Source organism: Lynx rufus, unplaced genomic scaffold (genome assembly GCF_022079265.1).
Source record: "Lynx rufus isolate CCGP_SWC_20201006 ecotype Redwood Valley unplaced genomic scaffold, mLynRuf1.p SCAF_4, whole genome shotgun sequence".
Taxonomy (NCBI): Eukaryota; Metazoa; Chordata; class Mammalia; order Carnivora; family Felidae; genus Lynx; species Lynx rufus.
This window is the reverse complement of record NW_025814856.1, coordinates 153,258,290-153,274,985: the sequence shown is the minus strand read 5'-3', so window position 1 is coordinate 153,274,985 and position 16,696 is coordinate 153,258,290. Positions and strand designations below refer to the sequence as shown.

The 16,696-nt window shown below is 40.2% G+C and overlaps 1 protein-coding gene across 4 annotated transcripts in view; it reads left to right on the top strand.

Moving 5' to 3' along the window:
* DGKI (diacylglycerol kinase iota) overlaps positions 1–16,696 on the top strand; it is a 450,160-nt gene that overhangs the window by 340,744 nt on the left and 92,720 nt on the right. For 2 of the 4 annotated variants that reach the window (XM_047097250.1, XM_047097251.1), the window contains 3 exons: positions 4,437–4,469; positions 5,319–5,398; positions 7,623–7,667. In XM_047097250.1, the coding sequence (XP_046953206.1) occupies positions 4,437–4,469; positions 5,319–5,398; positions 7,623–7,667 (158 nt within the window). The remainder of the gene's footprint in view (positions 1–4,436; positions 4,470–5,318; positions 5,399–7,622; positions 7,668–16,696) is intronic. The other 2 variants (XM_047097249.1, XM_047097248.1) reach the window with 1 other exon arrangement.

The following is a 16,696-nucleotide window of genomic DNA, read 5'->3' as shown; positions in this document are numbered from 1 at the left end:
CTACCCTTGCATTGAAAACTAACTCCAAGGATGATGAAAATTTTTTTTAAGTTTATTTATTTTTGAGAGACTGAGACAGAGCATGAGCAGGGGAGGGGCAGAGAGAGAGAAGGAGACACAGAATCCAAAGCAGGCTCCAGGCTCTGAGCCATCAGCACAGAGCCCGACGTGGGGCTCGAACTCATGGAGTGTGAGATCATGACCTGAGCCGAAGTCAGACGCGTAACCGACTGAGCCACCCAGGTGCCCCTGAAAATTTCAATGATGATAGCTGTCCACATAGCAGTCTTGCGAGTCACAGTGTTTGGCGGCCCGACGGATTTGTCACCCTGGGCTTGTCTAGCCCCACCTAGGAGGTTTACTTTGGTTCCTCTTCTGTGGTGTGTTCCCCATGTGTTACGTTACATGCATTCCTCAACCTTTTGCAAACTCAAACTTTTGTTAGAGGAAGTATTGCAATAGCTCCTTGAAAGAGAATGTGTCTTTCATTCATCCTTGCAGTTGTTTGATAGCATGGATCATGTGTAAAAGTCTAGAACGCTGAAGGCATTGTCTCATTGCCTGCCCAACCATGCAGTGGCCTGTATAGTTTAAGACCATCGAATCCCTGATCCTTTATATACCATCTAGTTATTCCTCTCTGGAAAGTCATAGATACTTCTTTGTCCCCAATATTGTTAAATTTTAAAATACAATGTCTTTCTCTTGTTTTATTATCATCGTGCTGGGCACCTGCCGGGCCACTTTAGTTTGAAGCTAATGTTCTTCAGTCTAAGAAAAATTTTTTATTTGGTTTATTTCTGGTAATTATTCCTTTCTCTTTTCTCTGGTTTTTTGAAATTCCTATTATTTGAATGTTCAGCCACTTGGCTGAGTCTTATTTTTCTTAGCATTTCTCTTGTATTATATGCCTCCTTGTATTTTTGCTCTACTTTTATGGCAATTTCCTCAACTTTGTCTTCTATTATTTCTATTAAACTGTATTTATTCTATCAATTTTTTATTTTCAAGATTTTTTTTGTTTTGTTTTCTGAATGGTGTTCCTTCTCCTTTTTCTTCCTCCTATTACTTATTTTATTTTTAAATAGTTTTTTTAAAAATGTTTATTTATTTTTGAGGGAGAGACAAAGCATGAGTGGGGGAGAGGCACAGGGAGAGAGGAAGACACAGAATCCGAAGCAGCTCGAGGCTCCGAGCTGTCAGCACAGAGCCTGACGCGGGGCTCAAACTCACAAAGTGTGAGATCATGACCTGAGCCGAAGTCGGACGCTTAACCGACTGAGCCTCTCAGGCGCCCCCCTCCTATTCTTTATCTTCTTTTAATACAATCTGTTTATATTTCATAGATGGAATATTTTATTTTAACTCTTTGAGGATTCCCCAAGAGGAGGCTTCAGATCTCTTTCCAAAAAGGCAGGGTTCTGGCTACTAGCTTTGGAGAGCCTAGTGAGGGAAGAAATCTGGGGATCTGTATTCTGCAGATAGTCAGTAAGTCCTCATTGTCTATAAAGTAATTGTACCTGCTAAGAGTGGCTGGTGGAATCTAGTGATCTATTTTAGCTGCCCCCTCCACCCTCAGTTCTTGAGGCATGTGATGCTGACAGTTTGCAAGATTTCTGAGGGCTTTACTGTAAAAATCATGTTGGTTCTCATCATTCCCATCCATGGTTTAGGACTGGACTCTCTAGGGACTATGGGTCATTTACCAATTTTCCATCTGCTTTATCTGTTACTATCTTCTCACTGTTTCTCCTCTTTTTTTCTTGGTTTATGTCTTTAAAAAACCCATTTACTGTAATTTAGTAGCATTTCGGACAAGAGAAAAGGAAGTATTAAATCTGTCATCAGAATTGAAAAACCAGCTTGGTTTTTATTGCTTAAAACCTATAAATTCCATTTGATCCCTGCAATACAAGTTCCATTATGTAGGCTGAGTATTGGTTGTTGCTTATTGGAGTCAAATAAAATCTTTAAGGCCAAAATAAGATGAATCATCAGGATTGGGGATAATGACTCTAATGCTCAAGTGACAACCACCTTGTTTGCTCTCAATTAATATGAAGGCAACTTCCCTGAAGTGGTAGTTAGTTGTCAATATTGTAAAATGAAGGTGATAATTTTCTCTAAATTTCTTCCGCCATCATGTCCTGCCCCAGATGGAACTGTCAGATTGCAATATTTTTATACTACAGTTATTTTTCCCATTACGGAAAGAGTCGTAGTTAGTTTTAAAAAACAGGAATATATCTTATGCAACTACCAGCTAATCCTGATAAACTGAAAGATATATGATTATATGTATTTATTTTCTAGCTAAAGTTGTCCTAAAGATAGTAAAGGGAGTATAGGAGAAAGAACATTGATGTTTTGGTTATTCATTTTTAAATACAGCGTTGCATTTAATCTTCATAAAATCCTAGAAGAAGCCCATCCTAAATACCATAGTCTTCACTTTAAGGATCGGAGGAATTGAGTAACTTGCAGGACCAAAGAGCTAATGTGAGTAATTCCGTAAGATTAAAGCGGTGCTGAGATTTGAATTCAAGAGGGAATGACTATACCCCCTTTCTACTGCACACTGCTCCTTTCATAGGATAAATTTGACAGCAAATTGTCAGTAATCATGGTATGAAATTGTGGCAGAGAATGCCCTTTTTTTTAAAGCCCAATTAATAGCTAACATCAATCAAAAGCACTCTTTCTCTTACTTGACTTCTAGAGGAATAATGCAAAGTAGCTGATTTTATACTTATAGTAGAAACAAATGACAGATCTTTGAAAACTTTTTCCCAGCTCTGCCTTCTTCATTCTAGGTCTGGAATATCTACTGTCTAATTGTAGTTTGAAATATCTGCTCAAAGTGCATTGAATTTGTGACCGGTTTAACTCCAAGCATTGATAATAGAAGGAAATCAGAGATGTTAACAGGATTCCTGCATTTCTATAAAACGTGTCTCTTAATTCAAGTAAATAGATGATATTGATCAGATTTTATTTCTCTACGTTGGCACGTTTGAAATTAAGAGAAACCATCGAGCCTGGGTGGCTCAGTCAGTTGGGCAGCCAACTTTGGCTCCGGTCATGATCTCACAGTCCATGAGTCGGTGAGTTCAAGCCCTGTGTTGGGCTCTGTGCTGACAGCTCGGAGCCTGGAGCCCGCTTTGAGTTCTGTGTCTGCCTCTCTCTCTGCACCTCCCCCGCTCTCACTCTGTCTCTCTCCTCTCAAAAATGGATCAACATTTAAAAAATTAAAAACAGAGAGTAAACATCACTGAACAAGATTCTAACATGGGCTATAATATCATGTTAGTTACGGCTATATTTTATTTTCACAACATTTGACTGACTTCTAGGCAAAAATTCTAGATTTTCTTCCTCACTCCTCAAGTGATAGAAATCTTTATTCTCTCCTTCTTCAGTAGGTAACCTATGTAGGCTAGCTGAGGATGATTACTTTAATCAGTACTTTTAGGAATCTCCTCACTGAATTTCCCTTCCATTTCATTTAAAGATGCATGATTACCATACTAATGACTTTTCTGATGTTTCTGTTTATATTCAAAGAAAAGAGACAAGGTATTTCTCCAGATTATTATTTCCTCCAAACATGGGACACTTTACAGGGCTCCTCACGCTTTTGCCTACTGACTGTCTTGCTTAGCTTCTGAAAGAACAGGTAAAGGCAAGCCCCGGGTCCAGTACATGCTCCCTCTCCTGCTCCAAACCTTTGTTTCTTTGCCTCCCCTGGAAAGCTGACTTAGCCCTGAAAGACATACTTTCTCTTTCACGCTCGAACACGCTCTAAGCCCTTCTCCCTCTTTTCATAAACTTTTTCTGAATGTCTAACGTGGCCCTACCAGACATTATGGTTGTGAAGGCAAATGAGCTTTCCTGATGAGAGAGTTCATACTGAGTCATATGCCTACATAATTCTACAAGATGATGGACGCTTTCAAGACTTACGTATGCAGGACGTGGTTTCCAGTAGAGAGGTTCATACCACACCCTGTTCCTCCAGGTTGCCAGTCTAGGAGGTAATACCGAGAAACAAGTGATTTCTTTATCTCTAGACTACCCTCACTTCTCTAACTAAAAGAGCCAGCGGGGCTTCATATCTTATGGAGAGCCTAAAACTACCCTTAGGCAAGAATTAGTCCCTCTGTCCTGTAGTTTTCAAATGACTAAGCTCATACTTTTATATACCCTATTACAGTTATTATTTTTTGTGTATCTGCATGTCTTCTCTACTACTTTGTGAGTTCCTCAAGATTTTTCCATACATTTTAAATGTATTTTATTTCTCTATTGTTAATTTTTAATGCCCTCCTGTTTTGCGCTTTCAGACCTTTATTGATGATGAGGCTTTAAAAAGTCAGTGAGTGAAAGATTTTAGAAAATCTTCAGTGAACACCACTGGCATATCATGTGCTTGCCAGTCTCTAGTTGGTTAATTCAAAATTTTGAAGGGTGTTTTTTTGTTATGTTATAGATTTAATAGTGTCACCATACTTTTAAAATTAGAAATAGGCAATACATTTTTTTAAGTTTGGGGAAGGAGGCTGTTTTTCAGTACTGCAGGAATCTTACGGTTATATCTGAGGGGGGGAAGTTCTATCCATCAAAGTCCTTGTATAACATTTACCACCTCCTAAATATATAGGGTGTTTAAGGCACATAAGAGCTTTTCCTGTTTCCTGAAGCCCTGTTGCTATCATGTTTACACTGGCCGTCTTTAAGATCAGTTGGATTTTTAAGCTGTAAACCTTCTAGGAGCTTTTTTGTTTTTGTTTTTTAAACATTTTATGCCTATTTAGTTCTGGTGGTGGCCAGCAGGTGGCAGCACCTCTGGGAGGGAGTCTCTTGAATAGGGAACCATTGCAAACTGACAGAAAGACTAAGCCCCATGCATTCAGGAGGGAAAGGGGGTAAGTGTCCAGAATCATGATTTTTAAATTACTCTCCGGTGGTACATTGACTATTGAAAATGCAGGCATTGATGATTAGCTGGCTGTGAGCCCCCTCCTGGTCCTGCCAATCCACCTTTTCCATGACATTACCCTCCATACCTGGGCCACCAAGACAAAAGGAAGGCTGGCCAGGTGGCCAGGGACAGCACAGATCATGCAAGGAAGGGAAGGACAACTGCAGAAATAAAGAGACTGGGTCACAAGGAAGGTTTAAGGAGAATTTTGGATAATGAAATGTCCAAAACACTACTTACATTTCTGAGATACTTTTTTAACCATAAGAAACACATTTTGCCAATCTAGAAAAATCAAATATGTTATTTTAGACTTTTCTCTTTCCTTCACCCTTAGCTATCCCTCTGGGTATTCTAGTTGTGCGTGGAGACTGTGACTTGGAGACTTGCCGTATGTACATAGATCGCCTACAGGAGGTGAGTTTCTTTAGCCAATTGTTTACTCTCAGTTTTCCATTTCTGTAAGCAATTATCAACCGTATATATTTGCTTCTGAAATGATGCATTTGAGAAGGAAATGGAAACGTGGTGTCCTTGTCTTTTAAGCATCGACCAGATCGTCTCTCTCCCCAGCCCCCACTGCTATTTTCCCTCCTCCCGTGGTTGAAATGGGAAAGAAGGTTGCTCTAGTGTGATCCATAACTATAGCTTGGAACTTCTTGTCTTCTTGCCACACTGCGTATCTGTATTTTTTGAGCTATATTGAATTTCAAAGGGCCCTGATGAATAATGAAGGAAAACAGAGAGTTAGGTGGTTTAATGTTTTGTATCTAGCACAGACTTCTGTCAGAGATCGCTACATTTTTTAAAAATATAACTTCTACAGGAAAGAAAAACCTTCTATACCTCAGAGAAATTTGTGTCAGAACACAGAGGAATTCTCGATTCTTTCCCTCAATCTGGCTTACCATAGAGGAAGACAATGGAGGAGACCTCATAAATTGCATTCTCATGAATTTGAATTGCACCAGCAAAGCCAGGGACCCAACGCCATCCCTGCAGTGGCCACTGATTGTTCTTGCAATACTTTGACGGGGAGTATTCCCTGTCTTTATTCTACAAATGGCGAAAGCATAAACAATCACTTCTTTCATTGTTTTTTTTTTTTTTTTTTTGATGAAAGATGCACATTAAAACATTTATTTTCTGGATGTGGTCTAGACATTGCTATTTTTAAAGCTACTGGGTAATTATGATAGATACCACAAGATGAACAACTCCCTTCTAGACGACACATTCTACATAAGTAAATATCACAAATAAAGAAGATATATAGAACTTAAAATCCCTTCAAATTGTAGCCACTTAGCTTTGAACGTTAGATTCTATTTCTCCGGATAGAAATAAATACAGGCAGAAGGCATAAAGGTGAAAAATTATGACTTTTTTTCTTCACCATTTTTAAGGATAGAAATGGAATTGTGAACACAATATATTTTGATGTAGATACCAGATTTTGAATACTGATATGGGTGAGAGAAGAAAAGTCAACAAATTTTACCCTTGTGGTTTCATTCGGCTGTTTTTACCAAGGATAACTTTAACATGTTAAAATTTGTGGACTTTGTAGTGTGTGACTCAGGCCCCAATAAATATTCCTGGAACACAAAATGTCTCATTTTTCAAAATAATGGTTTTATGTTATTGTGCAACCTCACTCAAAAAACCTGCAATAAAAAGGCAAATCATAAATGATAACAAACCTCTTTTTTTTTTTTAACTCATAGGTAATTTGAGATTTCACAGTAGCAAACTACATGACTGATGGATTGACTTTGTTGAAAACTAACTTATTAGCATGCTTATAATACTAATATTCAACTGAAAGTAGGATTTAAAAAAAATAATGAATGAACTCAAAGAGAAATTTTAAAACTAAGTTGGGCACAGAGAGTAAGTTGGTAAAGCCCCGTGGGAAGCAGGTATGGGGACAAAGGAACCCAGGATTGCCGACATCTGTAAATAGAATCACTACACTCATTAACAAGGAAACCTTCAGGACATGACCACGGTGACAACTTAGTTATAAAACTTTATAAAGGGATTCAGACTCTCAGAATCTGCCAGCAAAACCTCATTAGTTTCAACCCTATTAATTTGCACTTCGTGATAATGCAGAGGTGGCCAACGATTTTCTCTTCACCGACTATGAAAACCCATGTTTGCCTAGTACTTCTCGGTATAAACACAATTACTGTGACAGTTTGTATTAGGTCTAAGAGGAATAAATTCTTCCTAAGTACTGAGAGGGATTTTAGAGACTTTCTTCATAAGCCAAAAGTTCAGGTGCAAATTAAATATGACCTCTTTTTTTATTAAAATGGGCTGTTTTTTACTTTTGGTCTTCTTGATCCTTGGCATTCTGTCACTAAACATCTAAACCATTCTATCACATCTAAACCATTTAAAATTTACAGATTTCAGTAGCTAAATGGCCTTTCTTCTCTCAGTCCAGCTTGGTATGCTTTTGTTATTTGGGGCATTATCTTCTTTGTTTAACCTTGATGAATTTGGAAGAGTTAGATATTTTCTAGCTGAGTTTAATAATATTAAATTGGGCGTTCAGTTGATAGAGTGGTAGAGACAACTTGTTAAAACTCATTTTAAGGTATGGATTTTTTTTTTCCCATTTTCCCATTAGGACCTGCAGTCAGTTTCTTCTGGCTCCCAGAGAGTTCATTACCAGGTAACACATAATTGAACCCCCTTCTTTTTTTTTTTACCCCCTTATCCCCCAAAAAAGAAGGTCCATCTTTCAATCAATGCTTCATTTGGATTAGAGGCCACATCTTCCCTAGGGATAGAGTTTACTCTAAGAATCAAGTGAAGTGGACATTCTGATTCTTTTACATTTTCCTGGTTTTGGACAATCCTAGTATAGCACAAATTTGGATTGTGAACTTTCTCCCAGATCATTTAGAAAAGATTATAAAACGAAGTGCTTTTAATGACAAATATTAGAAACTCAGTTCACACTAGTTTGACGGGGAAAGTGTCTATCAGTTCACATCAGCAAAAAAGTTCAGATCAAGGGTGGATTTAACGTACGGTTTGGCCATGCTTCATGCTCCATTTTTCTGCTGGTCTTTCTGCTCTGTTCTCTTCTTTCTGTCAATTTCACCTCTGAACTAGATGTTTCCGTGTCCAAGATGGCTGCCATTAGCAACCAGGGCTGCATGTGTCTTCTTCACATCCAGGAAAGTGAGTTCTCTGTTTCCCACAACCATCAAGCAGATGTTCTAAAATGCAGTCTGACTGGTGCATCCTGGTCTTTTGGACAGGATCTAAGAAACCCAGCCTGCCTGTCTCTCGTGATCCACATCAAGTCCACAGGAGAACACTCAGATATCCTTTGCCCCAACAGTCTCTGGGAGGGCTGTTACCTCCCCACTTCCCTGCCCCTACTCTGCTGTACAGGCCTCTCCAGCCATCCTCTTAGAAATTAGATTTCTCAGGCACGGTTCAGATCCCATTGCGCAGTATACCCCAGACTACGGGGGGCAAACTCAAAGCTCTGAGCAGTCCCGGTAAAGTCCTTTTCTCTGAGCGGTCAGTCCCCTTCCCTGCGGGAGGGTGTGTGGGAGTCCGAGCATGCCAAGACTCCCTCCAAATACCCTGTCCTAGACCTTTTTATAACTCCATGTGGGGGGACAGGTGTTTAAAGATGTCTAAATCTGTGAATCCTGGTTCAGCACCTCACATTTGTTTTTGGTTTCTTTTATGCTGCACCTGAAATTTGCACCTGAATATCTTTTTGTGTAAACAACAATGTTTCAAAACTGTATACCTTGTAACATGTTGGTAGCTTCTCCTCCTGCCAGTGGATAATGCCCTGGGTCCAGGCAGCCTGATTATCCGGTCGCTTAATGACAGAAATAGTCTTGGTGTTCTTGTTTGTTTGTGGGTTTAAGTTTCAAACAAAGTACCCCACTCTTCAAGAGTCCTTTCTTCCATCTGGCTGCAATAAAAGGGATAGGAATTCACTTAGGGTGTGTTTACATTGAGGAAAAAAAAAAACAACTCTAGTTCTGTGACTGCTTTTTATCAACCACGAAAGGGCAAATTTCCACTTTATTTTTAGATAGAGCACACCATTCCTCCCGGTAGCTACTTGCATATTTACCTAAAGCCACTATTTCAGTTTCATTTTATTTTTAAAAGTTCAGTACTTTTCCAGGCAAGGGCTGACCTCTACTCTTTAAAAATTGACCTATTACCCATAAGATTTTGCGAGTCTGTTTGTCTGTGTTTTTAAAGAGTTTGTACTCTTTTCTCATGGATGTTTTGCATCTTTGCATTTTTATTTAGACATTTCAGATATTTATTCTAACTAGTTTTATGAGACCAATACTATTTATTATCCTGGCTTATTTGATACAGTTATTTTGCTGTGAGAGTTGTGACAGGTAGATATTTTGTACTGTGTTTTCTTTTTTTTTTTTTTTTTTTTTTTAAATTTTTTTTTTTCAACGTTTATTTATTTTTGGGACAGAGAGAGACAGAGCATGAACGGGGGAGGGGCAGAGAGAGAGGGAGACACAGAATCGGAAACAGGCTCCAGGCTCTGAGCTGTCAGCCCAGAGCCCGACGCGGGGCTCGAACTCACGGACCGCGAGATCGTGACCTGGCTGAAGTCGGACACTTAACCGACTGCGCCACCCAGGCGCCCCTGTACTGTGTTTTCTCTACAACACGTTTGTGTGTGTTTGCGCAGAGATCAGGAGGTGGTTGTTTGTTTATTATTTGGTAACAGAAACATGCAGAAGAATTAGTGGTATTTATTGACTATATCAGAAGTTTGCTGTGTTTTTATTTGCTTGCAGTCAAGTCAAACTTGGGTGTCAAAACTGTTGTATTATCAATGTCACTTCAGAAGATTTTATGCACTGACCATACAGGCTAGCCAATACAGTGGCCAAACTTCAGTGTCTGGAGTGTTACGTGCCCCCACCCCTCCTTGTGGAATTATAAAAATCCGGGGCCTTTGGGTATTAAGGGAGGAGTGGAAAAAAGATCTAGGGTCTAAGCCCAAGATACGCTCACTGAACAGGCAGCTTAAGTGAGAGAGACTGTTTGAATTAACATGGCCAGAGAGTAGGGAGAGGGTGGTGAGGAAATTTCCTGAGTGGAACAAAGGAGAGCTGGTTAAGGGAAGGAGTTGGGGGAAGATGAATGTACATGTTTGCTTGGGATCTTGGGCAGTCAGGAGGAGGAGGAGGAGTGAGAGGGGTGGTGAATAGAGAGTTCTGTTTTGGCCACACTGATTTTGTTATGCCTGTTAGATCCAAGAGGTTTGGGTGTGTAGGAAATTAGATGCATACATTTTAAAGCTCGAAAAATTCAGGCCTGGAGATAGAAATTTGCACATCGTTAGGAAATGGATGGCATTTAAATGATGAAGCTGGAGGACATCACCCAGGGAGAGTTTAGATAAAGAGGAGGGCTTGAAGTCATAACACCATGTACTAATGGGTCGAAGGTGGTATCATGACAGCCAGGAGTGAAATGTGTCTTAGAGAAGGAGGAAACGGTGAATTGTGTCATTGCTGCTGAGAGGCTGAGATGAAGGAGACTGGATTCTAAAATGCTCTGAGGATGTGTAGAAAAACCATGGGATAGAGGTGCTGTTAGCTTTTTTTTTTTTTTTTAATGTTTATTTATTTTGCGGGAGAGCGAGGGTGCAAGTGGGGAAAGGGCGGAGAGCGAGAATCCCAAGCAAGGATCCATGCTATCAACTCAGAGCCTTTTGTAGGGCTCGATCCCGTGACAATGAGATCACAACCAGAGCCAAAATCAAGGCACGCTATGATGCTTAACCAACTGAGCCACCCAGGCACCCTGAGGTGCTATTAGTGTTAAGAAGAAAGTGACCAAACCAACTGGCAGGAAATGATTAAACTGGCAGGTAATATTTTTTAAGATTTTTTTTTTTAAGTTTATTTTGAAAGAGACAGGGACAGTGTGAGCGGGAGAGGGGCAGAGAGTGAGGGAGACACAGAATCCCAAGCAGGCTCCGTGCTGCTGCCAGCCCAGAGCCCAACGCAGGGCTTGAACTCATGAAACCGTGAGATCATGCCCTGAGCCGAAACCAAGGGTTGGATGCCTAACCAACTAAGCTGCCGGGCGCCCCTAAATCTTTGTTTCCTAATGCAGAAGCTGATCATGTCAGACTCTGTAGTTAGTCTGTCTTGGTATAGGGGTGTGGGGGGTGATGTAAGAGAGAGAGACCTGTCAGAATGTCTTAAATGCTTTGAAATGGACTTTTTTGTGGATGAGATGGCACTAAATAAACTTGGAGAATTAACTGTGACGGAATGAATAAATACAAGTAAGTTAAATAAAAAAAACAACTTCAGAAGTTCCTATCAGCTCACTAATGGGCAGTTGGCATTTTAGCTGTTTTCTAAGGCTAGGAAAAACTCAAGAGAAAGCACAGCATTTAGAAAGGCGTATGAGTGCCCAAGTCACCTTATTAGCGAGGCATGTGGCAGTTCCTAGCCATTTAAGCATGTCATTGCTTTGGTTTCTTCTTTTACTAAATTCAGAGCGAATTGCCAACAAAGCACGAAGGCTCAAAAATGACACCTTGTATTAACCTAACAAGGCATTATGGGTTATCCAAGAATGTGCTGGATATTTATAGCCTGCTGAAAATCCCTGCCTGCACTGTCTCTGAGGCCCAAATACAAAGCCCCTCCATCTTAATGGCATCTCTCGTAACCTGTAACTCATAAGTTAGACAAGCAGAATGCACGGTGCTGGCAGATTCAGGATATTCCTGAGCTTCACAGATAAAGGAGAAGTCAGAGAGAAATTGAACTCTGCCTACCTAGTTGATAGACATGCCTCTTGAGGCCACCTGACTATGAGATAATTCCTTCTCTGCTGCCGCCCTGGTCTTCACATATCCCATTTTAACCCCAAGCCATTAAGCTAAGGAGCAGAAGCGGACGCAACTGTCCCAGCGATTCTCAACAAGGGGGAGATTTTGCTCCTTTCTATGGGACATTTGGCAGTTTGGACATTTTTGTGTGTCACATTTAGGAGAGGTGATGCTGCTGGAGTCTGTTGAGTAAAGGCCAGGGATGCTGCTAAACACGTTACAATGCACAGGACAGCCGTTCACACAGCAAGGAATGATCTGTCCCCCTACTGTCAACAGCGAGGGCCTTGAGAAGCTCTGAGTCATTCTAATGGCTCTCAGGACATGACTGGGGACCACGGGCAGATGTAAGTCCTAGATGAGAAGAGGAAAAGGAAAAGGAGCAGGAAGAGAAAAAATAGTGCAGGAAAACAGAGGCATCTGTGGATATGGCAGAGAAGAATAAACAGAGAACCATGGGTAATAGAACCAGGGACAGTTAGGGTTTTTTGTAGACACTTAGTTTCACATTTCCCCTGGGTAGTGCTCCATGAGGTACTGATGTAGCTGCCACACAGGAGCGTGCCTTCCAAAATATTATGAGCTAACAATTTGAGCTGTAAAAAAAAAAAATGCAATAGGATTCAAAAGCAGCTGCAAAAAAGGAATCCATCCAGGTGATTCTTCTTAAGAATTAATTTACTTAGGGGCACCTGGGTGGTTCAGTGGGTTAAATGTCCAACTTCAGCTCAGGTCATGATCTCATAGTTCTGGAGTTTGAGCCCCGCATGGGGCTCTGTGCTAATGGCTCCAAGACTGGAGCCTGCTTCAGATTCTGTGACTCCTGTCTCTCTGCCCCTCCCCTGCTCGCTCTCTCTCTCTCTCTCTCTCTCCCCCCCCTTCTCTCCCTCTCTGTCTCAAGAAGAAATAAACATTTTAAAAAAGGATCTAAAATATTTTTAAAAAGAATTAATTTCCTTAAAACTAACACCAGAATGGCTGGAATATTTCAAAATAGATGGAACATTTTTAGAAAGTTCTTTCATCCTTTAGAAATGTCTGTCACTTCCATAAGAAAAAACTCTTGGTCACATCTGAGTCTGTATCAATTTGTTCATCCTCTGATCCTTTTCCCCCACTTTACATAACTACATGATCTTCTGGGAGATAGATCTATATATGCCATCAGAGGCTATCCTAGACAGACAGCCTTTGCCCACAAATACTTGATCTGTTTCTCCTCTCTTCATATTGACTATCCTTATTCATCTCTCTCCTTTCTCTGAAGCCTCTTTCTCCTTAATTTGTTTTCTGGATTTTAGAAGTGTTTCAATGGATGGGTTAAAACAAGTTTAAAGGAGTCATCCTGGGAATTAATTTATCTTGTCTTAGAGAAGGACAGGGGCTAGCTAGGAACTTAGTATTGTTCCTTCAAGCTAGATCAAAGCTGTCAGCAATGGATCAAATGAAGAATTAAAATAAGACTTGCCTGGGGCCAGGTCTGTTGCAAATGAAGGCAATACTGCTAATGACACATGCACACAGTAGTTGTTGTGGATAGAGGACTTTCTCACACGGAAGGGCTCATAAAAATGTTTGAATATCTCTCATTTTCATCTTCTACTACCATCATTATTTCTTCATTTTTCAAAGCTACTTTTGGAAATGGGCATCCCATTTCTATTTCTGCTGCTGTAGGAGCCATAGTAAAGTAGGTTTGAGGAGGAAGGGTCGCTTATTTTTTTAATTTTTAAAAAATTTATTTTGAGAGAGAGAGAGAGCATGAGTAGGGGAGAGGCGGAGAGACAGGAATAGAGAGAATGCTCTGCGCTGTCAGCACAGAGCCCAAAGCGGGGCTCTAACCTGTGAACCATGAGATCATGACCTGCGCTTAAATGAAGAGTCAGGTGCTTAACCAACTGAGCCACCCAGGCGCCCTGAAGACAAAGAGTTTTGAAAGATAAAAATAATAGTAGCAAGTCTATTAATTGGGATTATAGTTAGATGGAGATGTTTAAACATGTGTTTGTAACCATCCCTCATGGATCTGTTCACCGAGGATGAAGAGAGATGTTTATACAACTTGGTGAGGAATGGAGAAAAAAAAAATGAATAGATGGGTTGGGCCGGAAGATGATCAATGTAAAAGTAAAGTGGTTCTTGACTGGACATTATTGAATAAAGCAAGGATTCCCAGCCCAAAGGGACTTCTGGTTTGCCTCTTTGCCTCTTCCATCTTCCCTAAGTTGTATGAAAGGAAAAAAACATTCCTTCACAGGGAAAGTATAGTTAGATGCTAGGTGAATACTGCTTAATTGAATTAACTACTGGAGTGTGTAACGGGGCTGCTGTGCCTTCATTAAATTATGCGCGCATCAGCTATGAGTAATTGAATGTAAATTAAGGGCAAGTTTGCCATATGCGTGCCAACTAGTGGTTCAGATAATTTCCTTATCAATTACATGTAATTGATGCCAGTTGACTTTCAAAAATATATATGTATGAGAAATAACAGGTTTGCTTTTGTGCACGTGGCTGTATTTTTAGCATGAGAAACTGGTTTGCCATTAGCATCCATTTAAAAAATTCATATTATCAGGGATTGTTTTGAAATGAATCTGTTAATATTATTCACTGAAGGAGCATGCAATTTTAGGAGATTATTACACTTAAAGTAGAGAGGAGTGTGGGATGTCCAGGGCTACACGATGCAGCCTGCGTTACAAGACAAGGACAATCGTATTCCTCTACGTCACACCATTTATATGAAGAAAATACCAGAACATAAAATGAGCAAGTATCTTATCTCTTTGATGAATCGAAGATTTGATGATGTCATCTGAGAGGACTGAAGAGACTAGAAGCCCTGAATTAGCACCAGAAGCATCGGTGGCATTGTCAGGTTCATCATGTGACTCTCCCGTGCAGTGTTGCTACATTCACACAATTGCATTTCTTAACTGTCTACAGCCCAGATTGCTTTCGAAAGGTGCATGTTTTTAAGCTCGTTCTTGCTTCTATCAGAAATTGAGTCTCTTTACATTTATTTTCGTGCACGGCATTCACAAAGCCAACATCTTCCCGGCCACTCTTGTTTAGTGACGTGGATGTTGCCGTGTTCACCCTAGAGGGTCCATGAAGCCCAGGTCTGCCCTCGGGGCCAATATTCGCCCTCCTGTGAGGGGCTGTTTTGTTTTTCTCACTTCCCCTTTTCAGCTCCAGTCTGACTTATAGTCTGCACTGCACCGTTGGCCACCCTCCTGCCGCCCCTAAATCCAGGATTCCCTAATGCCAGGGCCACCTGCTCTACCTGTGTGCCAGGCCCAGTGTGAGGATACGGTGAGCTGTTGACGTGATATGAGGTACATCCCCTGCAACGTGTTAGCGATACCAGTTAATTTCAAACAAAATTATTTCAAATTCAGTATTACCTCCATACTATCACTTGTATTTTGATTCTCTCTCCTTCTTTCTTTCTTTCTTTTTTTTTTTTTTTTTTTTTTTGGAGTAGGAGAGAAAGGGATGTAGATAGACAAGATGTAGGAATTATCTGAATCGTGGTCACCTAGTCACCAATGTGGTCTGTCAGTAGTGAAGAATGTCAGCGTAGGAAGAAGTTTATGGACCCTGGCTTTAAGTTACTGTGAATTATTTGTCAATAATCATCTCTTTATTCCTGCTCCAATTTTAATCCATCCACATAGGCATTGGTCTTTGATACTAATGTCCTCAAGGTATTCCTCTTTGACTTCCATTAGCTACTTGAGTAGTGAAGTCTGACAGATTTTATGATCTCGGCTTATCTTAATTTTCCGATTATGTATAGTTCTAGACTTCTCTTTGGTTTTTGAATCTCCACTCAAAGTAGACCTTAGGACCACACCTTTCTAGTGTGCACCTTTTGGTACCTTTCTGCAAGTTTATACAAACACAGGCATACCTGGATACATATTTGGTTTTTCTCTTTTTGGTAAAAATGGACTTGCCTTCTTTGTACTTATTTTTAACAGTAATATACCGTGGAGATTATGCTTTGCTAATAAATGAAGCTCTAACTCAGTTTTTAAAACTACTACTCTATTCCATGGTGTGTATTAACACTGTCTCTCTGGATAGAAATTTAGGTTATATACAGTTTTTGCCATTGTTTTTCTAAACAAAATTGCCGTAAGCGTAGTTGTGCAGATTTGAAAATAAAGTTGTAACAGAAGTGATAATCATGTCACATGCTAAACAACCTGTTAATATTGGGCATTCCTATGGAGTTGAGAATTGCAACCAGGTAACTCTTACAGCAAACTTCTCTCACACTATGTAATCATAATGTCACTTACATGAATTTTGTTTCGGTTTCTCCTCTCTGGATTGTGGCTCACTGTACTCATTGATTGCCACATTTAGGTGGGATTCTTAAGCACATGGAAACGTGGGGATGGAAAGTGCCCAAGCAATGTGACCAGAGAATTTGAGAGAGGAAAAATTCTGAGTTACCAGGCAGTGAACTCTGATAAGAAATACAGATTAGTTTGACAGTTAATGAAGGCTGAAACTATGAAAAATCCTTCAGTGCCATAGTCAAAGGAACCATTTGATCATTTCAAATTTCTTCATGTTTTTGCTTGAGCCGAGTCAAAAAATAACTTCTCTCAAACTTGACCTGCATAAATTCCACCCACCCCTCAAAACCCCCAGTAATTCCTCTAAAAGCCATAAAACTAAGTATATAAGACCATGAGCTTTGAAGTACAAGAGGCCTGTGTTTGAATCGCACCACTAAATAGCTGGGTAATTCTGAGAGTTTACTTAAATTCTCAGAGCTACCGCTCATTTACAGCTCACTTTTAGGTAACGGA